The sequence below is a fragment of the Oreochromis aureus genome, linkage group 16 (genome assembly GCF_013358895.1).
Source record: "Oreochromis aureus strain Israel breed Guangdong linkage group 16, ZZ_aureus, whole genome shotgun sequence".
Taxonomy (NCBI): Eukaryota; Metazoa; Chordata; class Actinopteri; order Cichliformes; family Cichlidae; genus Oreochromis; species Oreochromis aureus.
This window is the reverse complement of record NC_052957.1, coordinates 32,406,750-32,432,988: the sequence shown is the minus strand read 5'-3', so window position 1 is coordinate 32,432,988 and position 26,239 is coordinate 32,406,750. Positions and strand designations below refer to the sequence as shown.

The 26,239-nt window shown below is 40.6% G+C and overlaps 5 protein-coding genes across 5 annotated transcripts; all 5 read right to left on the bottom strand.

Moving 5' to 3' along the window:
* Positions 1 to 188: 188 nt before the first annotated feature.
* Positions 189 to 989, bottom strand: LOC116326827 (gamma-crystallin M3-like). Its single transcript, XM_031748245.2, has 3 exons — positions 934 to 989; positions 599 to 841; positions 189 to 510 (listed from the first exon to the last, which is right to left on the bottom strand). The coding sequence occupies exons 1-3, from the start codon at positions 964 to 966 to the stop codon at positions 232 to 234; spliced, it is 555 nt and encodes a 184-aa protein (XP_031604105.2). The 5' UTR covers positions 967 to 989; the 3' UTR covers positions 189 to 231.
* An 11,548-nt stretch (positions 990 to 12,537) lies between these two features.
* On the bottom strand, positions 12,538 to 13,362 carry LOC116326804 (gamma-crystallin M3-like). The gene is made up of 3 exons (XM_031748215.2): positions 13,302 to 13,362; positions 12,948 to 13,190; positions 12,538 to 12,860 (listed from the first exon to the last, which is right to left on the bottom strand). Exons 1-3 carry the CDS (start codon positions 13,308 to 13,310, stop codon positions 12,588 to 12,590), a joined length of 525 nt encoding a protein of 174 aa, XP_031604075.2. The 5' UTR covers positions 13,311 to 13,362; the 3' UTR covers positions 12,538 to 12,587.
* A 4,812-nt stretch (positions 13,363 to 18,174) lies between these two features.
* LOC116326824 (gamma-crystallin M3-like) lies at positions 18,175 to 18,990 on the bottom strand. The gene is made up of 3 exons (XM_031748243.2): positions 18,934 to 18,990; positions 18,586 to 18,828; positions 18,175 to 18,490 (listed from the first exon to the last, which is right to left on the bottom strand). The coding sequence occupies exons 1-3, from the start codon at positions 18,940 to 18,942 to the stop codon at positions 18,215 to 18,217; spliced, it is 528 nt and encodes a 175-aa protein (XP_031604103.2). The 5' UTR covers positions 18,943 to 18,990; the 3' UTR covers positions 18,175 to 18,214.
* Positions 18,991 to 21,763: 2,773 nt separating this feature from the next.
* On the bottom strand, positions 21,764 to 22,561 carry LOC116326830 (gamma-crystallin M3-like). Its single transcript, XM_031748249.2, has 3 exons — positions 22,494 to 22,561; positions 22,167 to 22,409; positions 21,764 to 22,079 (listed from the first exon to the last, which is right to left on the bottom strand). The coding sequence occupies exons 1-3, from the start codon at positions 22,500 to 22,502 to the stop codon at positions 21,804 to 21,806; spliced, it is 528 nt and encodes a 175-aa protein (XP_031604109.2). The 5' UTR covers positions 22,503 to 22,561; the 3' UTR covers positions 21,764 to 21,803.
* A 2,812-nt stretch (positions 22,562 to 25,373) lies between these two features.
* On the bottom strand, positions 25,374 to 26,239 carry LOC116326829 (gamma-crystallin M3-like). The gene is made up of 3 exons (XM_031748248.1): positions 26,231 to 26,239; positions 25,897 to 26,145; positions 25,374 to 25,655 (listed from the first exon to the last, which is right to left on the bottom strand). The coding sequence occupies exons 1-3, from the start codon at positions 26,237 to 26,239 to the stop codon at positions 25,374 to 25,376; spliced, it is 540 nt and encodes a 179-aa protein (XP_031604108.1).

The window sequence follows — 26,239 nt, the reverse complement described above, 5'->3', positions numbered from 1 at the left end:
TATCAAGATCACAGTTTATATTATCAGGTATCATCAGCCGAATACAATTTAGAATCAATATTTGCTTGCTATTGTGTTTGTTGCAGATAAAATTATAAAACTTCAAATATTTTCAGTATATATATGTATCACAACAATGTATCATTTTTTCATGATGAGTTAATTAATAAGCTCGACAAAGGTCAAAGTACTGTAAAATTATTTTATTTAGTGGCATTGAACAGTGAACATTTAGTAACAGGAATCCATGATGCGCCTCATGCTCATGAACCTCATCCCACTCATGCCCATCTCCCTGAAGCTCCTGTACTCTCCGGGCCTCAGGTACATCATCCTGCCTCTGTAGTGGGCCTGCTCGTACATCAGCCAGTGGCCATCCATCACGTGGCAGGACATGCAGTCGGACATGCGGTAGCGGTCCATGATGCTGTCGCAGTCGTCCATCAGCTCGTACATCTGACCACCGAAGTTCTCCCTCTCATAGATCCTCATCCTGAACTGGCCTCTGTACTGTAGGGGAAACAGTTCACAACAAAAAAATTGAATATAATTCAAGCCTATGTGGAGGAAAATGATATCCACAGCACAGCTTTCCTACCATGGGGATCATACGGCAAGACCTGATGCAGTCTGACATGCCCATCATGCTCATGTAGTCAGCGTACTCGCCCCTCCTCATGAAATACTGGTTTCCCATGTAGTTGGGGCGGTCATAGACCATGAAGCAGCCGCTCTCCACCCTGCAGGAGTGACACCTGCTCAGGTAGGAGGTCATGTCGGAGCAGTCGCTCATGCACTCATAGGAGCGACCCTGGAAGTTCCTGTCCTCGTAGAAGATGATCTGAAAAACAGTAAAATAAAATCCTTCTTTAAAAAGCAGCAGTTATTTGGAAGCAGTAATCACTGTTGATTAAAAAAGACAGAAATCTGTACCTTGCCCCTCATGCTCATGCCAGTGTTGCTCATGTTGCCTGCAAGTGAGTAGTTACTCTTGCTCCTGTTCTGCTGCTCTACCTGGTTTAACCCTTTTCTTTTATACCTGACCAAACGTAAAGAAACCCCTCCCCTAGACCAGAGAACCCATTACTCAGCAACTTGCTAATGAGGCCCAGAGAAAGCAAAGGTTAGGTCCATTTTTTTTTTACAGGCACTGGGCACCAGCAGTCTTTAGAAAGGCCTTTTCTCTTTTTACAGAATGCATTTTCAACAGTGCTTGTGAAATGTGAATAGGTTGGCCCATGTAATTGTTAAGAATTGTGTTTATGACCTGTGTCACACATAAACTGTCAAAACTGGGTGTTTGAATTGTTTTCCACTGTGAACATGTTTGTTTCCACTGTAGAATATGAAAAATAAATTGACTGTAGCAAAAAGACATTTTAAATTAGTTGCTAATACATTTACATACAACTACATCGTACTCCATCAGAAATTGTTTATATTGTATTTTGGTTATAAATCCTCAAACGGATAAAGAGGAGGAAGAATACATCAACAAAATATTGACTGTGTTAGACAAATGCGAGTATGATATCATGTAACTGTGAGATTAGTGTTAATTACAGAGTGTTTGTTTGATGTTTTTGATCGTTTGACCTTTGGGTAGGTGATGACCCAACCTTAATACTAACTCTAACTGTACAATATGTGATGTTTCTTTTTATTAAATTATTCTCCCAGTCTTAGCCAAGGGAACAAAGAAAACACCACAAACTTTCCCCCCAAAAAGTCAGTTTTGGCTTTCTTCAAAATAAAGGAGAGATTTTTACCTATGATGGCTTAAACGTTTGTAATACCCTTACCATAACTAAAGAAGCCGTGTACAATTTTGCCTTCATTCTGTAAAAACTGACGCTGTTTTGATCCCTCACTTATAACGGCTTACGTACAAGACACTGCCACATGTTTGTTTAAATCTGAAAGCACATTTTAGCTCTATTAAATGCTATAAAACTGTCATGTCTCATTTTTTTTTGTCAGAATAATTTTTTATGGGCAAATTTGAACTTCATTTTCATATCATGTTATCATACAAGGTCATTTTAATAGCAAAACTGCATGAATTTATAATATACAATTTAGATTATTTTCTGCTACATTGGAGATTTCTTTATTTAAAATTCAGTAGAGAAAACTTGAAAAAATGCTTTTTGGATAAACTTGACAGGATCATATCAACATAGTATCTGAAAGGTCTCCAAGTCCAAGCTTATTTCCTTTTGAGTCACAAAAATGCTCTAATATAAAGAAAAAGAAGACGATTGAATGCTGAGGGGTAGTGCCTGTCCACAGGAACAGGCACTGAAGGAAGGCCAGGGGGCCCAATCCTAGTCCTCTCTAGGCTCTACCTAGCAGTTTGCAAACTTGATGACATGAAGAGGTCATCAAACCATTTGATTCCGATGTGAGGGAATCTAAAAGGCAGGACTTTAGACTAGAATTGGGCACCCTGCTTCTATCCTTCAAGTGACTACTACTACTACTTTTTGGTATACCTTAAATAAAAGTTCCTAACCTCAAAGGCATTCAAGATACTGGAGTGTGGAACCTAGAAGAGCTCCTTGGTACTGTACCATCCTTTCTGACCTCGTTTGAAGTCTGGGCTTGAGTCTGGCATACATTTCTTCCAGCCAGAGGACCTAATGACAGCTGTCCTGGTAGATCTCCATATCTTACTGCAACACCGCAGGTGGTGTTCTACAGAGGAGACAATGATCTCATCCTCAAACACTCAAATACGTACAAACCAGTAGCATAGGAGGTCATAGTGGTATGTATATATTATATGCATGAGATCTCAGTGCTCCAAGAGGAAGTTAGATTTAGAGAGGTGACAAAATGGAAAGTGGCCTCAAGCTAGAGTATTGAGAGTGAAAGTCTCTCTATACCTGGTAGGTGAATTAGGGGCTTGATCAGAAATTACATCCAATGGTATGTTGTGTAATCTGAAAACACAATGAGCCATAATTTCTATTGTTTGCTGGTATGTGGGAAATTTGGGAAGATGCACAAAGTGGTCTGCCTTAGCAAAGCACTCCATAATGGTGAGAATGAATGTGTTCCCATTGAAGCGTGTTAGAGCAGAGGGAAAATCTACAGCAAAGTGTGACCAGGGATATTAGGGGTGGATAACAGTCTAAACAGACCAACAGGAGGCAAGTAAGAGGCTGCATCTGGGACACAAATAACACTGGCAGAGACACATGCAGAAGAGAGGCCCACAAGAAAATTCTCTAGAGAAAGATTCGGATACCTAGTTGAGAGGTGAATATGCTGGTGTGTGCCCACTGGTTTACCTGAGAGCAGACTCTACTTGGTACAAAAAGGCAGTTAGTGGGTCCACCTCAAGGGTCAGGTCCATCAAACGATATTTTTTTGGTGAATATACCAACCATTCAGGAAGCTGGGAGAAAACATGTGCTTTCATGTGCTTGGGGTATAGAATAAGTGATCGGTTAAGGCATTTCTAGAGTCTGTGCAATGTTTAATCTTGAAATTCAACTTTACACAAAATAGGGACCATTGCACCTAATGAGGGTTGAGCCATATAGGTAACTTGGCACAGGCAAAATTCTTGTTGTGTGTCCAAATGAGTGTTTGGTACTCCTCCAGCCAGGGTCTCCTCGCTTACAGGGGCAACTTGACAGCCAGTGATTTATAATATCATACTTGCATTCTGCAGGGGAGAGACAGGGAGACAAGCAGGCACAGGGGCTGTCATGAAGCAGATGCTTGGCAAGCAGGATGAGGACCCAAATGCAGGACTCAGGAGACAAATTGTAAACTCAAAAACAACTTTGAAGTTGAAGTCTTTCAAAGACATAAAAATATAAAACAATGTTAGAGCTGTATCCAGGAATTCAAAAACTAGGAATCTAGGAGGAAACATGGAAGATGGGAGCACACAACCAAGAGGGATGACATGACAAAGGGAAAGGGGAGACTAAGAGAATATATACACAAGGTCATGAGGCTAGGGGCGTAATAATAAGTATAAACAATAATCTAAGAAGCAAATAGAACATTAGAATAATAAGCAGAAATTCAAAAGTCCACAAAGGAAAACCTCTACATGTAAAACATGACACTGGCTAAACAAGGACAGGGACGGAAGTGAATCTCACTTAGGGTTGGGGAATGCCTGTTCAGCAGCTGTGTGAGAAGGGCTTTCATTCAGGTGAGTCTTCTGAATGGTCCTGCAATCCTGCTAAAGTCACAAATGAATCTGGGGCAGAGTCCAACTCCTCCAGGATGGCATGTGCCTTGCCAGAAGGTTTGCTGTTTCTACCAGCACAGTCTCAACAGTATGTAAGACATCCCAGGAGGCATGTATTTACTCTAGAGCAAGGTCGTTGAAGGCCCTTAATCTGTCAGCAGAACTGGCATCCACTCCTTTGTGGAAAGAGGATGAGCCCTGCAAAATGGCCTCCAGCAGGCCAATGGTCTCTGACAAAACAATCAGAAACAAATTAAGGTTATCTGAAGACCCAACATCCATTAGTGGGCCCTGTGCTGCCTGCCCAGCACCGTGGAGACTGATTAGCATTTGCCATAGAATACCAGAATTGGCAGGTAACCTGTGTTTTTCACAGACGAGAGCAGGTTCATCCTGAGCGCATGTGACTGACGTGAAAGGGTCTGGGGAAGCTGTGGAGAATGATATGCTATCTACAACATGTCAGCATGTTTAGTAGTGGGTCAGTGATGGTTATGGGAAGCATATCTTTGGAGGGACACACAGACCTCTACAGGCCAGGCAACAGCGCCCTGACTGGCGTTAGGTATTGGGATGAAATCTTTGGACCCATTTTCAGATCTTACAATGTTTACTTGCTGCAGTGAGTCCTCCTGGTACACGACAATGCCTAGCCTCCAGTATACAGACAGTTGCTGGAGGATTAAGGAATTGATACCACTGACTGGCCCCCATGCTCTACTAGACCAAATCTGGGATACTGCCATCTGACACCACTAAGTTGCACTTCAGACTGTGGATAGACTGTGGAGTTCAGTGATGCCCTGGTCCAGATCTGGAAGGATCAAGACAAGAATCATTATACAATTGGTTTGAAGGGAGAACAATATCAATTGCACTATCATTGGAGCGATGTAGACACAAGGATTAGGTGAAATCTTTATGAAATACCTCAGTCAAATCATGACATTTCTTAGCTGCAAAAGTTAAATCTATGGGGCTCAGGCACACAGAACTGAATGGCACCATCTCCTGGAGGAAAAGTAGGTTGTAAAGACATTAACTGACAGCAAGTACTCCATCAGTGACCTTTCATTTTGACCAGTTGATATCAGGGTTAAGCACTTTAACATATAATAGCCAAGAACCAGAGGATTACCAGGATTCTTGATGATTTTGAAACAGAATTTGTGATGATTTCAAGACAGAATGAGATGAATATTTATTGTTTTGCACTAATGTCAACTTATTCGAATTCATGATCGTCTGAAGGGCTTTCTCATCTGTCGCTAAACCATGTAGCGATGATAACACACTCTGGATAAAGCAGCATTAAAAAGACTACAGCAGCTTCTTATGCAGGTTGTTTTTCACATAATCAGTGATTCTCTCATAGATCACCTGCTGCTCAAGATGAGATGCATGAGTCCATCTTCTGTAGACCTCTCTGCTCTATAGATATACTCCTATGGATGAAGTGTGACTTCATAATGACAGTGGTAAGTGCCATGGGACAGTTTGTAAAACTGCTTTTTGGACTTCCTTCTTTATTAGGTGTGTTATTTAAATCCTACATTGTTTATTGTTTCATTTGATTTTTATGTTCTTGCATATTATCTTGAGCCTTTAATTTATCGATCTGATTAGCTGTCTTTGAGCGTTCATCCGTGTCAAGTTCCAAGTGTATCAGTGTTCTGTTAGTTACTTCCTGTTTTCATTTGTTGGGTCCTTATCTGTTTAGTTTTACTTACCCCATCTCCTTGTCTTTGATTAGGTTTAACCGTTTCTTATCACCCAGGTGTTTCCTCTCTCTCAGTTGATCTTTTTGTCTGTATATATAAAGCTTACGTTTCCCCTTTAATATTTATTATTGTGGTATTTTTACTGTGGAAACATTTTGTTTTGTTTGTTTTTAGGTTCATGAACCTTGTACTTTTGGGCCATTCACTGCCTGAAAAATAAAACAATGGTAAGTAGACTGGTCCTTATTTAGCATTTTTCTGTTCTGAGCGCTCAAAATGCTTCATACAACTTGCCTCATTTACCTGCTCATACACACATAAATGAGGCAGTTTTCTATTTGAATATGACTTTTCCAGTGTGGTTTTCCTCTGATTGCATATTTGATGTGTAGATGAAATTTAGGAAGCATTGCTTTTAAGTAGTCTGTCTAGCAAGATTGTCCTGTTACATTTTGCTGATCCAGAACGTAACAGGTAAAAGGCAACAGAGTGTAGGAGCCACAAGGAAGACCACAGAATTAATTTATTTGTGTACTGTAAAGTCAACCTCCTCTCTAAGAGATGGACGTTTACTTTTTGCATATAGTATGTAATGCAGTGGTGTGTGGTGACTAAAAGGCAAGCAGAAAAAATTATTCTATAAGCCATATTTTTCTAGTGACCCTCCTGTGAAGACCACGTATCTCTGAAAACAACAGTTGTTCATGAGCTCAGAAACACAAGCCTACGCATTTAAAATAAATAAATAAAACAAAACAAAAAAACAGCTGAATTAAAAGGCTTGAGCAGTGTTTTGCATGGTTAATGATTCCCAAGTCCCAGTGTAGCAGGACAACAATCAACATGCACAGAAGCTGATGAAGTGCAAGATTTGCTTTTCTCTTTCTTTTTCACAGCGCTCCTGTCATCCTGGCCGTCTCTGGACCCAGCTCAGCTCCTCTCTCCACCAGGTCCCAGCAAGCTACTAAACAGGGGAGACAAGACTAGACAAATACCATGAGACGTGACGAAGAGATTCCCCTTCCGCTGCCCCCTGAACCCACTTCTCCATCCCTCCCCTGCAGCTCTGAGCCCCCAACCACACCCCACCATACACCCCCATTGCCTGTCTGAGGCAGGAGAGCCATCCAACCATCTGTGCAGCGAGGAGTGCTCAGAACTCTTTATTGGACAAACACAACAGCTCCATAAATGGACGGTCCACCTCAACATGACAAGACTCCGCTGTACATCCACATCTAATGGAAAAGGGGCTGCTAATGTTCACATTCTGGACAGAGAAGACAGATGGTTTGAAAGAGAGTGAATGAGGCCACGTATGTCCACTGTGAACGCCCATGTTTCAACAGAGGGGGTGGCTTACAACACCAACTGTCTGCCACCTGCAATGACGCTTTGAAATCCCTTCCCAGGCGCCTCAACCCCCGCTAACATCTTGCATCAGGTGAACTAAATAGGTTAAGAAAGGTCTCATAAACTATAGTGTGGATGCATCAGCCGCCTGTTTCAATTGTTCCTGCTTTTTCTCCATACTTCAACTTTTTCTTACTTTTTTGTTTTTCCTCATCTTTTACTGTTATTCAGAGTGTTAGTTTGCTTATATAGTTTTCTCTCAAACATGTGGATTGTGAGAGATTTTTATTGTTCTTTTTGCAACTCAACTGTTACTTTATTTCAGGAATGGGACAGTGGCGCAGCAGCAACACACCGCATGCAGTATTTACTTCAGAGGTCAGCTAATTGCCCAGATCCTGGTGGCTTGTGAGCCAGACCCACAGACGTACCGGATGAAATCTGGAGAAAAACACACCTTGGATGCAGAGGTGAAGGTCAGATGAATCATTTGTCACTCACTATTGATAACTCCACAGTTTTCCCTTCACCTCAGGTTAAGAGCCTTGGTGTCATCCTAGACAGTTCACTATCCTATAAATCTCACATCAATAATATCACCCGTTCTGCCTATTTACACCTACTCAACATTAACAGATTATGTTCTTCTCTTTCCACCCAGTCTGCATCCATTCTTGTTTATAGTCTCGTTACCTCTCACATTGACTATTGTACTTCTCTCTTGCATGGTCTCCTCCAAAAATCCCTCCATAAGCTTCAACTGGTTCAAAACTCAGCTGCCCGCATTATTACCAGAACCACCTCCTACCAGCACATCACCCCTGTTCTCCAGGAACTTCACCGGCTCTCTGTGTCACAATCCTGGGTCATTTGACCCAGCGTTTTGAGTTTTCTTGTGTTTTGTTTTGTATTATGGTTTGAGTCCACCTTGTTAGTCAAAAGTGTATGCAGGTTGTTTAGTTTTGTTTACTGGATTTCCCCTCGTGTCTTTGGCCCCTGTGCCTCCCTCGGTGTGTTTGTGTTTTGTATTTTGTACACAGCAAAAACTCCAGTGGTATTACTGGTTTTATGAGTCCACCTCTGAGTGTTAGTCAAAAGTGTTAAATGAACACTTTTGACAGTGTTGTAACCTCGTAGTTTTGAAGATTAACAATGACTTGAGCAGTGCTGATTTTCTAACACTGGAAAATAACTCAAAATGTTGAAATATTCAGTGTTGAAAATCAGCACCCTGTGTCATTGTTAATCAAAACTGACGAGGTTACTTTAAAAATATAACACTGTTTAACACTCAACAGTGTTATATTTAACACTCAGAGGTGTATAAACACTCTAGGTATGTTAACACTGGAGTTTTTGCTGTGTATGTTCTTGTGCCCTGTTTTCCCCTCCTTGTGTTTCACTCCATCATGTTTATCTATGTTTCCCCAGCCTGTCACGTATGCACTCTCTCTCCCTCGTGTTCCCTTGCTCCCTCTAGTCTGCCACTCTTCCATTCCCGTTTCCTGTTTTATTGTGGAAGTCTCATGTTTCTGCATTCCATGTAGTTCCCCTGTGGCGTTTTGTTAATTCGTATCAGCTGCGTTCCCTGTGTGTTCTCATTTCCTCGTTATCCTTCTGTGTATTTATGTCAGCGTCTCCCTCAGGCTCGTTATCGCGATCTCCCTCATCCATGGCTGTGTATTTCCTTGTGTGCCTCTCCGTGTGTTTAGTTTATATTTTTCCAGTTTAGTTTTGTACCGTTTTCTCCTTGTGTCAGCAATAAAGCTGCCTTTTGAGTTCACTTTCTCGTCTCTGTGTAGTCTGCAATTGGGTCCTTTCTGCCTGCACACAGTCGCATCATGACACCCTGTGAAATTCCGGATAATATACAAGCTTCTTCTGCTCACCTTCAAGGCATAACCTTGCGCCTCCTTACCTTTCTAACCTGTTCAGCACTACCTCTTCTGCCTGCTCACTTCGACCTTTTTCTTCTATCCAACTTGTTGTGTCTTCTTTCTGCCTCAGCCTCAGCTCTGAACTCTCTACCCCGAGATTGTCACGGTCCTGGGTCTTATGACCCAGTGTTTTGAGTTTAGTTTATTTGGATGTTTATATGATTAAGCTCATGAGTTTTTCTAGTTCTTTGTTATTAGATTCCCCTTGTGTCTTCCAACCCCTGTTAAGTCTCCCCTGCTCTTCATGTGTTTCATGTCTGTGTCTTACGTTGTCAAGTTCTGGTTGTCATGTCTGCGTCTCATTAGGTTTCCTATTTTATTTTGAAGAGATCTTGTGTTTGTATATTATGGTTTATGTTTTGAGTCCTTTGTTGTACTGTCTTTGTTATTCCCTAGGTTTCAATTATGGTTATCAAAAGTTTAGTTCTTAAGTTCTGTCATATGGCTTCCCTGTGTTCCATGTTGCCTACTGTGCCTTTCTGTACCATGTTTCAGGTTCTTATGGTCTGTCTCCCCACTTGCTGTTAAGTTACATGTCTAGAGTTCAGTCAGTGTGTTTCCTGTTTTACTTTGAAGGTCCGTGTCTCATATCAGTGTTTCTAGTTTTACTTCCCTTGTCTCGTCCAGCCTGATTACTCCCAGCTGTGCTCTCCTTCTGTGTCTCATTCCCTCGTTATCCCTCTGTGTATTTAAGTCCTGTGTTTCTCTTTGTCAGTGTCGTAGTCTCCCTCATGGCTGTGTTTCCCTGTGTGTCAGTTTATCCATGTCCCAGTTTAGTTTAGTTATGGTTTTCATGCCACTCTGCAATAAAGCAGCTTTTGAGTTTAATTCCTGCGTGGTGAGTTTTGCGTTTGGGTCCTTCTCCTGCCTGCACACAGCTGAAACATGACACAGATATAAGAAACATTGGTTCTCTCCCCCAGTTTAAATCTCAACTCAAAACCCATCTGTTCAAATCTGCATATTCACTGTAAACCTATTGTTTGTTTATTTTATCTTGTCCTTTTTTGCTTTTATTGTTCTTCATTTTGTCATTGTTGTATGTGTTTTATTCCATTGTTAAGTGTGCTTGGGTGTCTTCAAAGGAGCTTTTAAATAAAATGTGTTATTTTCGTTGTTGTTGTTGTTGTTGTTGTTGTTGTTGTTATTATTAGTAGTAGTAGTTTTAGTATTATTAGTGTTGTTATTAAGAGGAGAAGGAGGGAGACGGCGAGACGGACATTGAACTGTGTGCTGTTGGAATCAGGCCATATTATTTGCCCATGTAAATTTACCCAGCCACACCAAGCTCTCCCTCTCTCTCCACATTGCACCACAGCCTCCTGTGAAATTCTTGACACCCCTCCCCCACCTATCACTCCACCAACCAGCTTAGTTGACAGGGTGAGTCCCTGTGTCCTCAAAGCATGCGCCCCTACCTTTGTGGAGTCTTTTATAAACTTGTCACGATGAGTCTTCAGAGGGTCCCCATGCTGTGGAAGATGTCAGGCCTCGTTCCTGTACCAAAACACCATGTCCTGGTGGCCCCCAGTATTACAGACCTGTGGCACAGACTTCCCACGTCATTAAGACCCTAGAAAGACTCATCCTTGACCAACTCCAACCTCAGACCACATCTGGAGCCCCTTCAGTTTGCTTACCGCGGCGCTCAGAGCTGAGGATGCCATAATCTACCTTCTCAACCATATCCAAACCCATCTGGACTAGCCTGTCAGCACTGTGACGGTCATGTTTCTCAACTTGTCCAGTGCGTTCAACTCCATCAGTCCGACTGTCCTGGGTGATAAGTGACAGCGATGTAGGTGGATTCTTCTCTTGTGTCCTTAATTGTTGATTACCTGGCAGAACGACTACAATATGTGTGCCTTACAAGGTGATCAGCAACACAGGAGCTTCACCCTCTACACCACAGACTTCAGCCACTGCACAGATACCTGACATCTTCTTCTGCCAAGTTTTCTGATGATGCTGTGGTGTTTGGATGCATCACTAAGGGTGAGGAGGCTGATTAAAGTCTCTGGTGGACTCCTTTGTCACCTGGTGTGAGCAGAATCATCTGCAGCTCAATGTGGCAAAGACCAAAGCATTGATTGTGGATTTTAGGAGGACCAGGAAATCTGTGACCCCTGTTTCTATCCAGGGGGTTGTTGTGGTCATTGTGGAAAACTATAAATACCTCAGTCCACACAGAGATAATAAACTGGACTGGGTTAAAAACACCACTGCCTGGGCATCCGTGGACAGCAGTGGGAACAGCTGCAGGGTACACTCTTCTGGGGGCCAACGACACGCATCCACCATTGCCTGGAAGACCTTAAGGAAAACTTGGGTGGGCAGTGATGGTGCTGGCAAAGAGCAAGACCAAGCGAGAAGATTCTCCAAGACTTTGGTCTGGGCCTTGGCCTGGTCCAGCTCTTTCAGGTGCAACTCTGCCTGCTCCAACTTTGCACAATTTGGCCAGCACCTCCATGGTCTGCGTTGGTCACTGGTCCGTCATTGTGACACCTCCAGGCTTTCAGCATCGCTCGTGAAGTGAAGACCTCATACAAACAGCGCTGCAGGTCAGTGAAAATTTTATTTACACAGTGTTTTTTGAACAACAGTGTCACTGGGATGCTTTTCAGCTCCCTCCCTCAAGCTCAGCCGCTGGCCCATGCGCTCTGTCCGCTCTCTGTTCCCTCCTCTGTCCTCCAGGTCCTGGCAGATACTAAAATAGGGGAGACATGATGGAAATACTGAGTTACAGCTGGCCTCCAACCTCCCCTAACACTGCCCCCTGAACCTGCTACTCCACTCCCCTGGTTTTGATTTCGAACCACATATCAGAACCAGTGACTAGAAACTGTCATTTCTGAAATAACAGCAGTGAGGCAGAAGTCTAACATAGTACAAATCCTGTCAAGAGTGAAGCTGCTTCTTATGTGTACAGAAGAATTTATGGTTCAGGTGGAGTGAAAATTTGTGTTATAAAGAATCAATGGTGTCCTTTGCAGCTACTGTCTTGTGCCTTGCAGAAATCGATTTATCCATAATTTTGGAATTGTTTGATAATATTATCTACTGTAGATGATGAAATATTGAAAGTTTTGCCCATGGTCGTGTTACCGTTACCATTTTCAGAAATGGGGTTGTGATTTCTTTTATGCAACACCAAATTAAGTTGAGCCCATCTGTTATACCTGGTTGTCCATCCAGTTGTGTCAGTGCTGATGCCAAATATGTAGTTAATCTGTACTAAAATCATCGTATGGCTTTAGTGACATGATACAAGAATGGTAAAATTAATAATAATCAATGTATAACACAAAAATATTTAGTCAAAAGTTTTATTTATTTGTTCATTCTATACTTTTTTTTTTTTTACATGTCCATGATGCGCCTCATGCTCATGAACCTCATGCCTCCCATTCCCATGTCCCTGAAGCTCCTGTACTCTCCGGGCCTCAGGTACATCATCCTGCCTCTGTAGTGGGGCTGCTCGTACATCAGCCAGTGGCCATCCATCACGTGGCAGGACATGCAGTCAGACATGCGGTAGCGGTCCATGATGTTGTCGCAGTCGTCCATCAGCTCGTACATCTGACCACCGAAGTTCTCCCTCTCATAGATCCTCATCCTGAACTGGCCTCTGTGCTGTAGGGGAAACAGTTCACAACAAAGAATCAGAAAACCCTTCTAGGATATCTGGAGAAAATGATATCCACAGCACAGCTTTCCTACCATGGGGATCATACGGCAAGACCTGATGCAGTCCCTCATGCCCATCATGCTCATGTAGTCAGCGTACTCGCCCCTCCTCATGAAATACTGGTTTCCCATGAAGTTGGGGCGGTCATAGACCATGAAGCAGCCACTCTCCACCCTGCAGGAGTGACACCTGCTCAGGTAGTTGGACATGTCAGAGCAGTCGCTCATGCACTCATAGGAGCGACCCTGGAAGTTCCTGTCCTCGTAGAAGATGATCTGAAAAAAGGGATTGGAGTTAGATTCAGCTGACACACGTCAACAACCACGCTCAAAATAATACAGAATTCGACCAATGATGACAGCAGTTAATGAGGTGAATACGCATACCCTGCCCATGATCACAGTTAGTTGCTTCACAGTGTGTTACTACTTCGTAAAGCTGTGTGAGTGGTACACTGATGATGGTCCTGTTTTAACTGGTACTTTTATACCTGACTGAACCCAAAGAATCTCTGGCTCCCATTGTGTAAAGCCCTGACTCATCAACATGGTATAGAGGCCTATAGAGTGCAGGATATTTGTTACATGTCCATGTGACTGGATCCCCTAGAAGACTTTAGAATGGATTTTTCCATAGGGAACTCAATACAATGAGCATTTTTTGGAGTTACAATACAGTGAAACAGACAATAGTCCCTTTTTTTAGCCTTTCAAACAACACTGTATGGCCCTGTCATTTGTAAGTGGCTAATTTATAGAAATGAGTATCCTGTTGTGTGACCATGATAGTCTATAGTATGTTACATTTTCAGGACTAAACATTATGAATGGATGTCATTAACGAAAGCCCTTTATCTGCCTTAACCTTAAGGATTTCTTTAACGTTTAAGCTGAGAACATGTTTTTTTATGGATTTGCGGAAAAAAAGCTATTTATTTCAGTCTACACTTTAGCCTGTTAGTGTTTCATAAGCTGGTTAATAGATTGTTACAAATTGTGTCTCTACTACTTATAGCTATTAAAAAAACACAGAGAGAAATCAAAATCAAAACTATAAACCAAAACTTCAAAGCAAACTGCCTCTTAGGAGTTTAAGGTTTGAATAAGGCAGGTATAAATATAACAAATCAATTACATTTTATTTCAAAGTAGCATCAATATATTATAAGGTCCTGTGTATTGGAATTAAATCAGTTTTATATTTTCATTGGACTCTTCAACTGATTTGTGAAAAAGTTTCTGTGTTAACAGAAAACTAAAAATCAATCACGTATATTTGCCAAAGGGCCAGATTTGGCTCACTTGTCATTATTTATCTAACAATACTGAATTTGGTAGTGTTACATGACATAATTCTGTCATTAACGCAACACTAGATGAGGGGACTAATTCATCGTTAGAGTAGTATTGTACAAGTTTATTTCTTTAAAAAAAGTTGCAAGTTGTTATTCAATGTAAATGATACCTGCATAAAACAATTTGATTTATTAAGATAAGATAAAAAATACTTTTTTATCTTATCTTCCAACCCAAAGTTGGAAAAGATATTGAGTAAGTTTGGAAAATGTTTACAGCATCTGAAACAAAATTAACTTAGCAAAAAAACAAACAAACAAACAAACAAACAAACAAACATATAATATCACTAAAAATGCACCCGCAGGTCTGATTACAGCCACATCTGTGTCTCAAACTGAAGTAGGCTAATAGATCTCACAAAGGAACACATGCCACAGTCTAAAGAAACACACAAAGTCAGTCACACCTGTCAGTGTGGAAAGGGTTACGTAGCCACTCAGGACCTTTTTACTGTGAGTCCACAGTGCTGGCTTGTCTTATATTTGCCACAAAACATCTTGGTGATCGCCAAGATGTTCGGGAAAATATTCTGTGTTGAACTTCTGTGTTGAAGTTTTGAGACCATTACACTTGGTGCAATGCTAACACAGCATTTTGTACAAAGCACATCATATAAAGAGTCAAACATGGTGGTGATAGTGTGATGGTTGGGAGCTACTTTGCGGCTTCAGGATTTGGACCAATTTCAGTGAAACCATGAATTCTGCTCTCAACCAGAAAACCCTGAAGGAAGAATGTCCTGCTAATATTTCATCCCATGAGGTTCAATAGCATTTGGGTTATGCAGCAGGACAATGATCTTAGACAATTTAGCAGGATCACTTCTGAAAGGCTCAAAACCCCCCAAAATGATGGTTTTGAGGTGGTCTAGTCAAATTCTGGACTTTAATCTAATTGAGATGCTTTGGCATTAAGCGTGAATGGTTGGTGTGGCTGAATTAAAACAATTCTGCAAAGATGAGTGGGCCAAGATTCCTCCACAGATATGTAAAAGACCTTTTGCCACTTATCACAACTACTTGATAGCAGTTTTTGATACAGAGGGTGACAAAACCAGTTATTAGTTTTAGAGGGCAAGTACTTTTTCACATAGGGCCACATAGTTTTGGATAGCCTTTTTTCCTTAATAAATGATATCATCATTTAAAAACAGCTTTTGCATTTACTTTAATTATCTTTGTTTAATATTAAAATTAGTTTCATCATCTGAAACATTTCAATATATCAAATATGTAAAAAAGGTAGAAATCAGGAGGGTGCAACTTTTTCACTGTAGTTGAGACTGATGTCCACACGTACACGAGTATTTTTGAAAACACAGATTTTTTTATGCGTTTGCACCTTTCGTCCACATGTAAATGGCATTTTCAGTCACTGAAAACGGAGATTTTTAAAAACTCCTGGAGATTTTCGAAAAAGGTGTGCGCCTTTTTTGACGTCACACTGTGCGCCAGGTTATTGTTTCGGTGAAATGAATTCCTACAATGGTGGACTTAGACAAAATACTGTTAATGTTAATTTTACTCTCTGTAGTGTTTAAATGCTTACATATACACACACAGTTACTGTCCCTCCACACATAGGACTCGCTTCTGCTTCTATGCGCCATCTTTGTTTACTCTTTCCCGCCCAGGCTTCTAGACTTCTGATTGGCCAACATTTCTACATGGATAGGAATATATCGCCACCTGTTGCTTTGGAATGTTCCTGGCAGCGTTTTCCTTCGTTTTTGGCTTTTACGTGTGGACGGGATTTTTTTTTAAAAAAAGAAAAATCTCTGTTTTCAAAAATACTCGTGTACGTGTGGTTGCATGTGGACGTAGTACGTCCACACGGGTTGCGTGAGTAAATCTCTGTTTTCCTCGTCCACACGTAAACTCACAAAAACTGAGTTATCGAAAATCTCCACCTTGGCAGGAGTTTTTAAAAATCTCAGTTTTCAGTGATCGAAAACGCAGTTTATGTGTGGACAAAGATGCAAATGCATAGAAAAATCTGCGTTTTCAAAAATACCCGTGTACGTGTGGACGTAGCCTGAAGTAAATGCAGTACATTATATAGTAAAAGAGAGCAGCCAGTACATTTATTTGAAGTCTAAAATCACACATGGATATAGTAAATCCATAAAATGGTGCTGTCTATAGTTCTGTATAAGAAGAAATACATACAAAAATAATGATGTCTAATTTTAAAGTTGCCATGTAAATATGTCAATAGTATTTTTCACATTGGGGGTTATTTCAGAAGCTCAAGTTTTGAGTCGTTTAGCAGTTTAGTTTAACAGGGTACCTGCCCAATTCCTATTGGCAGTGGTTACAAAGAAATGTTTTAAAGTACTTTGTGGCAGTCTTGTCAGCAAGTGAGATGGCAGCAAGAAAGGCCGTTATATTGTAAAAGTACATTTTAAATTCAATGCATTTCTATTTATATAGCGCCAAATCACAGCAACAGTTGCCTCAAGGTGCTTTATGCTGTAACGTAAAGACCGTACAATAATACAAAGAAAACCGAGAAAACCTCAAGAATCATATAACTCTTGGTGAGCTAGCACTTTGGTGAAAGTGGGAAGGAAAAACTCCCTTTAAACTGGAAGAAAACTCCAGCAGAACCAGGCTCAGGGAGGGATGGCCATCTGCCGCGACTGGTTGGGGTGAGGAAGACTGGATGGAGACACACTGTGAAGTATGTGTAGCTATAATTAACATTAAGTAGGAATTCTAAAACTGAATAGGTTGCACATTCTTGCCCCCCCCCCATGAAAAACTGTTTACCCAACAGCATCCCCCACTTGAAACTGCTGTTTTTTTTTTATCAGTAGCAACTGACGCTCTGACCTATGACCATACCTGTGATTGGTGCTAGTGGACATTTAGAATCAACACTTGGTGGTGACAATCAGTTTCTGCCAGCTACTAAGAAGCGCCACAGCTCCACAACACTGTTCTCAAATTTGGCTGAAGCGTGTCCTCAGGGGCAAATGAACAAGCTGGTGATGTGATATAGGAGATGCTACCAATACCAACTTCCTATGCAGTGAGGTGAAGTAATGCAGTCATATGTAAAGTGAAAGCTACACCCTCCCTGGGCCATATAACCAACAGGATCAATGTAAATGCAAAGGGGTGTTCAATGTTGGTAAAACAAAAGTGAGCAACCTTCAGCTTATAAAGACTTTGCCTAATTCAAAAATCCAAACTGTCAACACAAAAATAAAATATTCCACGCTCCACAACCTTGAAAGGAGATAACTAATTGAGAATCTTATTTGGGACATCTTGCACAGTGTTTGTCTTGATGATTTTTGTCGCAGTTGTTATCATTGCCAATAACATAAATTCTACCTCCTGCGATGAAATGCCAATAACGAACTGTTAGTGGACAAAATCACTTTTTCTTGCTTTTTTAACATAGTTATGTACCCCTGAGTATCTAGAGACATACCAAAGGAGCATCCCTTTTTTATTTGTATTGCTTCCTCCATTGTTCAGAAAGCAGGTCTCTGATTAAGTCGTCCAGATTTTCAGCCAGCTCTGATGCCAAAGACCATTACTGAGATCTGCTGTGTGTAGTGTGTGCTAACCTAAACCTAGCTCCATTAATGTTACCAGTATACATCTGATTTTTGCATCGCTCTTATTTCTGCCACACAAAATGTATTTCAATAAAACCAAAAGATGTTCTTATGTACACAATGCACTTTATTTTCTATTTTTATGCAGTACCCATATGCATTTTAAACCATTGTGTATGTGGTGTTATATGTTGGTAAAGCAAAAGTATTCTTACGAATTTGTTTCTGAGGATGTGATGCTGTAATGTAATGGATTACTTTTTAATGGCTGTCATACTGAAATGTAACTTCTCTAAGTTAGTAATGAAATTAAATGTCATGACACAAGAATTTAGAAATTTATATCATTTATTGAAGTCAAAATGTAAAATTAGCACATGTCCATGATGCGCCTCATGCTCATGAACCTCATCCCACTCATGCCCATCTCCCTGAAGCTCCTGTACTCTCCGGGCCTCAGGTACATCATCCTGCCTCTGTAGTGGGCCTGCTCGTACATCAGCCAGTGGCCATCCATCACGTGGCAGGACTGGCAGTCGGACATGCGGTAGCGGTCCATGATGCTGTCGCAGTCGTCCATCAGTTCGTACATCTGACCACCGAAGTTCTCCCTCTCATAGATCCTCATCCTGAACTGGCCTCTGTACTGTTTTGTAGACACAAGACAAAATAAAATTAAACATGAAACTGATGTTAATTCCAAAAAGGTATTATATGGAAGTACCACCACTTTACACCTACCATGGGGATCATACGGCAAGACCTGATACCACCACTCATGCCCATCATGCTCATGTAGTCAGCGTACTCGCCCCTCCTCATGAAATACTGGTTTCCCATGAAGTTGGGGCGGTCATAGACCATGAAGCAGCCGCTCTCCACCCTGCAGGAGTGACACCTGCTCAGGTAGGAGGACATGTCGGGGCAGTCGCTCATGCACTCATAGGAGCGACCCTGGAAGTTCCTGTCCTCGTAGAAGATGATCTGAAAAAAGTACGATGGGTTTAAAGGACAATTTTTACAATCATGCTCTCCAAGATAACTTAAATACAGGCTAATTAATGTTGATTTAACAATTTAGTTTCCTACCTTGCCCATGTTGACTGCGGTGATTCAGGTCTCTTAGAGAACTGTTTTTGAACTGATGCACTGGCTGTCTGAACAAGTTATATTTATACCTGGCAAGAGACAAAGACAGTTTGCCCCTCCATTGTTCAAAGCCCTGACACAGCAAGCTATTATAGAAGCCTATACAGTTTTTAGTTGCTTACCCATATACCAACAAGGTCATAACCTCTTAACAGAATTTTCCTTTCACAAGAGCAGAGTTTTTTTTTTTTTTTTTTTTTTTATAAAAATTGCTTAGAACGTTATTTATATAGATGTGAGTGACTTTTCAAAAGTATAGATTTTCTGCAAGCTGTATAGTACAATAGTGAATTTATATCAACAAGCAAGATAGTAGCTCTCAAGGCAGATAAGTAGATAGCAGTTTGTGGATTTGTTATCATCTGATATGTAACAGTGAGCCCCTCGAGGCTAATATTACGAACTTATGTCACACTGTGTGAGTTGTAGAAGGAAAAAGAAATAGTATACATGGTGATTTGTTATAACTGAGTTTGAATTTGTGATTTTCAATGCTAAGGCAGGTATTTGTATATTTAATTTGTTTTCAAGTGGTGGTATTTACAAAAAAAAAGTTAACATACCTCATCAGTTGTTTGTTTGTTATCTCAGAACAGAATAAATGATTTCAACAGACTGAGATTGTGCAGATGAATGTATCTTCATCTTTTGACATTTTCCATTGCTATGAAGTTTTAAAAATAGGGATTGGGTCGTGAGATCATTAGGTATCTAGTCTTTTTTTTTTTTTTAACTGTCATTGTCTTTTTTTGAATATTTTTGATAATATTTTTTGATTATAAACTATTTTCATAAAAAAGATCAAACACCTTGAAAAACCCCACTTTAGAACAGGAAGTAACTGTATTTATTGCACTTCTGTAAGCTTTACTTCCTCTTTTCACACAGACATGCTCCCTCTGTTGAAGTAGTTTTAAAGTGCTTGCAGTACATTTGTAAAAGGCAGTTGTGGAGGAAAAGTTTATTCCTGCTCATTATGGAGTTCTTTGATTGGACTGTCATCTGGGGAGTTTGGATGTCAAGACAAAGCCTTGGAATCTCTGTTGTGTGTCACGAGTCACTTCAGAGCTAAGTTTAGGCAGGTGCTCATGTCAAAGTAAGAGCCACAGGAATGCAATGCTCTAAACTTTTCTGGAAAAGCAAAGCATTGTTACTGAATGATTAATACTCATTAATCACCTCGTCTCATTAGTGGTTTTAATATTGTGGCTGAGAACCTTTTCTCTCCAGGTTCTTTAAAACTGAGTTCAACAAAGTTACTGTGGCATCTTCTACTCTTCCCAGTAGCCTGTTGGGAGACCAGGTCAACCACGTGCTGTTTTTCTCAAGATTGCCTACCTCACCAGTTTTCGAGTATTTTTATCAAAACTGATTTAAGTGCAAATGGTCTGAAATCATTTAGGATTGTGGGGGAACTGGATTTAGGGGCAGCGCAGTGGTTCCATGGTTAGCATCACTGACTCACAGTAAGAAGGTCCTGGGTTTGAATCCTTAGATGGCTGGGGTTTACATGTTCTTACTGTACTGAGACAGATAGCCACACGTTCTTACATCTGCATCCATGGCCAACTGAGAATCACCATTAACCTAATGCATATGGACTGTGAGGGGAAACTGGAGTATCTAGAAGAAACCCTTGCAGGGACAGTAAGAAAAAAACAGATAAACTCCACCTGGAATTCCACAACCATCAAATATGGTCAGCTGGTAAGATTTTTTTGAAACCTACTCTTCCAGTTTCTCTATATGAGCCACTGACTTTTCGTTGGTGCCTTGCTTTTATCGGTCAGTTCTCATACATTCTTTGTTGTGATCATGTTACTTATTCAGTCATTCTAATTGGCTCTCGAGGAGTCTGTCAAAACCAACCAGGGTAAAGATTTAGTAAAATATATTCACCTGAATACTCAGATAGTTGAAGAAAAACACTACACAATTATGTTCCTTATATCTTTGTACTGTCATTGCCTTTTAGATTAATTTCTCCTTTTGCAAATCAGAACATCACTACTGCTGATATTGTGCTTTTCAGCTGGCAGAATGGAACTACATACATAAACTATATCACTTTGATGCTCCAAAATGATGAAATCCAATGACTACTAATAAATACTGATAATTTGTTGACCCTGAGCCCAAAATGAAGCAAATCTCTTCATATTATCATAGTTATTTTCTCCAGTTTTGTTAAATTCAGTACGTTCAAGATATTTGCATTAACTACTGCAAATACATAAATCAAAACATAGTTACAAATTATATACTTTATTTTCAGTTTTTATGCAGTACCCATATGCATGATAAACCATTGTGTATGTGGTGTTATATGTTGGTAAAGCAAAAATTTGCTTACAAATTTGTTTCTTAGGATGTGATGCTGTAATGTAATGGATTACTTCTTAATGGCTGTGATACTGAAATGTTACTAAGTTACCCAAAAATGCCAACCACACACTTATAAAGAATATCACATCAGTTTGTTTCACAGAACCAAATCAGAATTTGCTCTTGGAAACGACACTGTTGAAAGGCATTAGTAAAAATACCGGCAGGCTGGATGCATATCCATATATCACTGTCTACCACGGCTGACTTCTACAAATCAAATAGAAACAGGTGGTCATTCGGTCTTTTGGAGATGCCATTCAAGAGAAGAATGAAAACATGTTTTTTACTCGGGGGTTTCCACTGATGCTTAATGGATTTGAATTCTGTACGAATGATCTTAAAAAGGTTCACAGTAATGAAATTAAATTTCATGACACAAGAATTTAGAAATTTATATCATTTATTGAAGTCAAAATGTAAAATTAGCACATGTCCATGATGCGCCTCATGCTCATGAACCTCATCCCACTCATGCCCATCTCCCTGAAGCTCCTGTACTCTCCGGGCCTCAGGTACATCATCCTGCCTCTGTAGTGGGGCTGCTCGTACATCAGCCAGTGGCCATCCATCACGTGGCAGGACATGCAGTCAGACATGCGGTAGCGGTCCATGATGCTGTCGCAGTCGTCCATCAGCTCGTACATCTGACCACCAAAGTTCTCCCTCTCATAGATCCTCATCCTGTACTGGCCTCTGTACTGTAGGGGAAACAGTTCACAACAAAGAATCAGAAAACCCTTCTAGGATATCTGGAGAAAATGATATCCACAGCACAGCTTTCCTACCATGGGGATCATACGGCAAGACCTGATGCAGTCCCTCATGCCCATCATGCTCATGTAGTCAGCGTACTCGCCCCTCCTCATGAAATACTGGTTTCCCATGTAGTTGGGGCGGTCATAGACCATGAAGCAGCCGCTCTCCACCCTGCAGGAGTGACACCTGCTCAGGTAGGAGGTCATGTCGGAGCAGTCGCTCATGCACTCATAGGAGCGACCCTGGAAGTTCCTGTCCTCGTAGAAGATGATCTGAAAGAACAACAAAGCTCGTTAGAATAGAAATCCACTGATTTTTTTTTTAATGAATAAAAATCTTTCCCATGCTTTACATACTCTGCCCATGGTCACGGTCTTCTGGTGGTTCCTCAGGACTGAGCTGTGGGTTCTGTGTATTCCTGTCAGTGGTAGCTGTTACTTTTATACCTGCAGCGTGGGAACATAGGATGTGTGGCGTCTATTGTGCAAACCCCTGACCCAGCAACACGGCATAGAAGCCTACTGAGCAGTCAGGGAACTAAAGGGTTATTTTGTGACGCCATACCACACTAGTGGAAATGCATGTAGTGTATACATGTGGTATTGTTGCTACACAAAAAGAAAATAAAGAGAAGCTTCCAACTGTAGTATGACAACCATTTCTGTCTTCAGTGAAAAGGATGTTTCATTTACTAACAGATGTTTTGAAGTCATTATATGTTTAGTTAAAAATATAAATATGAACACTGTAGAGATCATTTCCTTTTTTGTGGTATGAAAACACACAAAAACTGATTTATTGTCCAATTAAGTAATCATTAGACGCAGATCAGAAAACTGAAAAAAATAAGTTGTCAGTGCGATATGGTGGAGAGCCTGTGCAATATGTAAAGGTAGAAAGTTTTTGTTTTTTCTTCTCTTTTGTTTTTAGAAATTTGTTCAGCTACAAGTGAGCAACATGATAAGATTTAAAAACATGAATTACTGAAACATTTCATGTAATCAATTTCCTCTGAACTAATAATTTAAATAAACTGAGCATTTTTTTGGCTGCTTGTGAGGAGTGCAAGTTGTGGGAATACTAATATGTGAACGAGTTGAAATGATGAAGTTAGCAAACAGCATCAAGCACTAAGTTTGTCAGGATACCATTTAATAAGTTTCACTGCAGAGTTGCTGTTTATTTGGTTCAAATGAACAGACAACATGAAATCAGCTTGGTATAGACATTTATCACAGTCGGCAATTTGACCAGTTTTAATAGGCAAAGCATCACCAAATTATTTATATGCCCAGTGGCTTTGCTCCATAAAAAGATAACTTCACTTTTTTTAAGCCTGTCTGAAACAAGCCCAATATAATGTTTTTTTAAATTTCCACCAGAAAAACATTGCCATATTCAGTCAGCATTACCTCGAGAATGTAAAGGCCAAAATGAGCAACTTTCAGCTTATAAAGACTTTGCCTGTTTCAAAAAACCAATCTGTCAACACAAAAATTAAATATTCCATGCTCTACAACAGGGGTCTCAAACCCGCGGCCCGGGGGCCACTTGCGGCCCACATCACCCCTACTTGTGGCTCCTATATTGACGTGAAGAAATATAATGCAATTTGGCCCTTGAAGTTAATTTTTTTGTTGGGGAGGATTTGTTTGTTGTTGAGTCCAATGTTAAAATAAGTTCTTTAAAAAGCACAAAGTGATTTAATATGAAGGCAACATGAGCAGAGAGCAGAAACATGTCGAGGGATTGACTTTGTTAGTTATTTGTAAAGAAAACTGTTTTCACATATGTCTGCACTTTTATTTTGTTAAATACGAACAGTTATAGTTATATAATTATAATTATGTGGTGGTTCAATGAAAGGCTTCAGTTAGTTAAGAGTGAGAAAAACAATGTGCTCACGTTTGCAGTTTTGTTATACAATATTTGAAACCCCCCAAAACAAAACTACATTTTCGTAAATATTTGTGACCATTTTCTTTGTTGTTTGTTTTATTGTACTACCTTAACACTAAAGTGGCCCTTACATGAGATAACAGTGCCACAGCTCATTGAAGTTTGGGACCCACGCTCTACAATCTTGAAAGTAAATATCTAACTGAGAATCTTATTTGGGACATCTTGCACAGTGTTTGTCTTGATGATTTTTGCCACAGTTGTTACCATTGCCAATAACATAATTCTACCTCCTGTGATGAAATGCCAATAACGAACTGTTAGTGGACAAAATCATTTTTTAACACAGTTATGTACCCCTGCAGGAGTACCTAGAGATGTGCCAAATGAGCATCCCTTTTTTATTTGTGTTGCTTTCTCCAGTTTTCAGAAAGCACGTCTCTGATTAAGTCATCCAGACTTTCAGCCACCTCTGATGCGAAAGACCATTACTGAGTACCCCTTTTAAATTCTCGTCAAACAGCTGCATTCCAACATTGTCATGACCTTGCTAGCTTACATAAAAGTAAAGTGTTCTCTTGTGGCTCTAAATCTTCCTTCCTTCAGGATCCAGAACAAACAAGATCCAGAAGCTTTCTTTTAGTTTGAATGCAGTTTCCTCACCACAGCTGTAAAATCTCCGTCTTTAGGACACGCAGGCCAAGTAGAGCTATCATTACCCTTCACTTTCATTACTGATGGCCCACAACATTATGAGAATTGTAACAAGCAGAAAGTCTGAAGACATAATGACATATCAGGACCAATAGGCTAGGACTGAGTATAAGTTACTGGGTGTGCTGTGTGTAGTGTGTGCTAACCTAAACCTAGCTCCATTTATGTTACCTGTATACATCTGATTTTTGCATCGCTCTTATTTCTGCCACACAAAATGTATTTCAATAAAACCAAAAGATGTTCTTACGTACACACTTTCTGTTTCTGTTTTCTCACAGCAGAACAAGAAATCAAAACTGACTGAAAAGCAGCCCCATGCTAACCAGTAGTGCACCATGCATTAACATAAGTAAAAGACAACTGTTGTGCTGTAATGTCGGCTTTATTTACATCTAAAGTAATTTATTTTTCAGTGGCATGTGTGTCATATGACACAACACATTTCATAAGTAGAAGAATTAATTGACACCGTGGATAAACTATCAACAGTAAGAGCAGCCAGTTGCTGATAATTGATGCACTTTTCTCTCAGGTTTGTGAGTTTGCCAGCGAAGCCAACCCAAATGATGAACTGAAATTCTTTGTAGATATGAACTGTTTATTTATTTTGTCTGTCTTGCCTAACAGGACTCCATGATACGTCTGATGGATCCAATCCTCATGTCCGTGGGACCCATTCCCATCTCCCTGAAGCTCCTGTACTCTCCAGGTCTCAGGTACATCATCCTGCCTCTATAATGAGGCTGCTCATACATCAGCCAGTGGCCATCCATCACGTTGGCAGACTGGCAGTCGGACATGCGGTAGCGGTCCATGATGTTGTCGCAGTCGTCCATCAGCTCGTACATCTGCCCACCAAAGTTATCCCTCTCATAGATCTTCATCCTGAAAGGCCCTCTGTGCTGTGAAAGGACAGACCATTACTTTATCAGCAATACTGGAGTTGTTTTGTTTAACACATATAACTGCAGAAAATAGAAAATAGAAAAAGTAAAGCACAAAATGAAAAACAAGCCTACAAGTTCCTGCACAGCACATGCAAGCAAAAAACATTCTCAGTGCCTGATAGATGCTTTTATTTTGAAACACGATGGGTACCCCATAGTTCCTGTATATTTCTATATATTTTCAAGCCTTACGTACCATGGGAATCATGCGGCAGGAACGGATGCAGTCGCTCATGCTCATTCCCATCAGCCGCTGGTTGTCAGGGTACTCTCCCCTTCTCACCAGCATCTGGTGGCCCATGTAGTTGGAACGTTCGTACACCATGAAGCAGCCGCTCTCCACCCTACAGGAGTTGCAGCGGCTCAGGTAGGAGGTGAGCTCAGCACAGTCACTGCTGGTCTCATAGGAGCGACCCTGAAAATTCCTGTCCTCATAGAAGATGATCTGAAAATAAAACAGTTTAATGTATGATTTAATCAAGTGTTTATTGGTCTCAATTACAGCAACAGTTTGTTAATTTCTCTCTTACTCTGCCCAT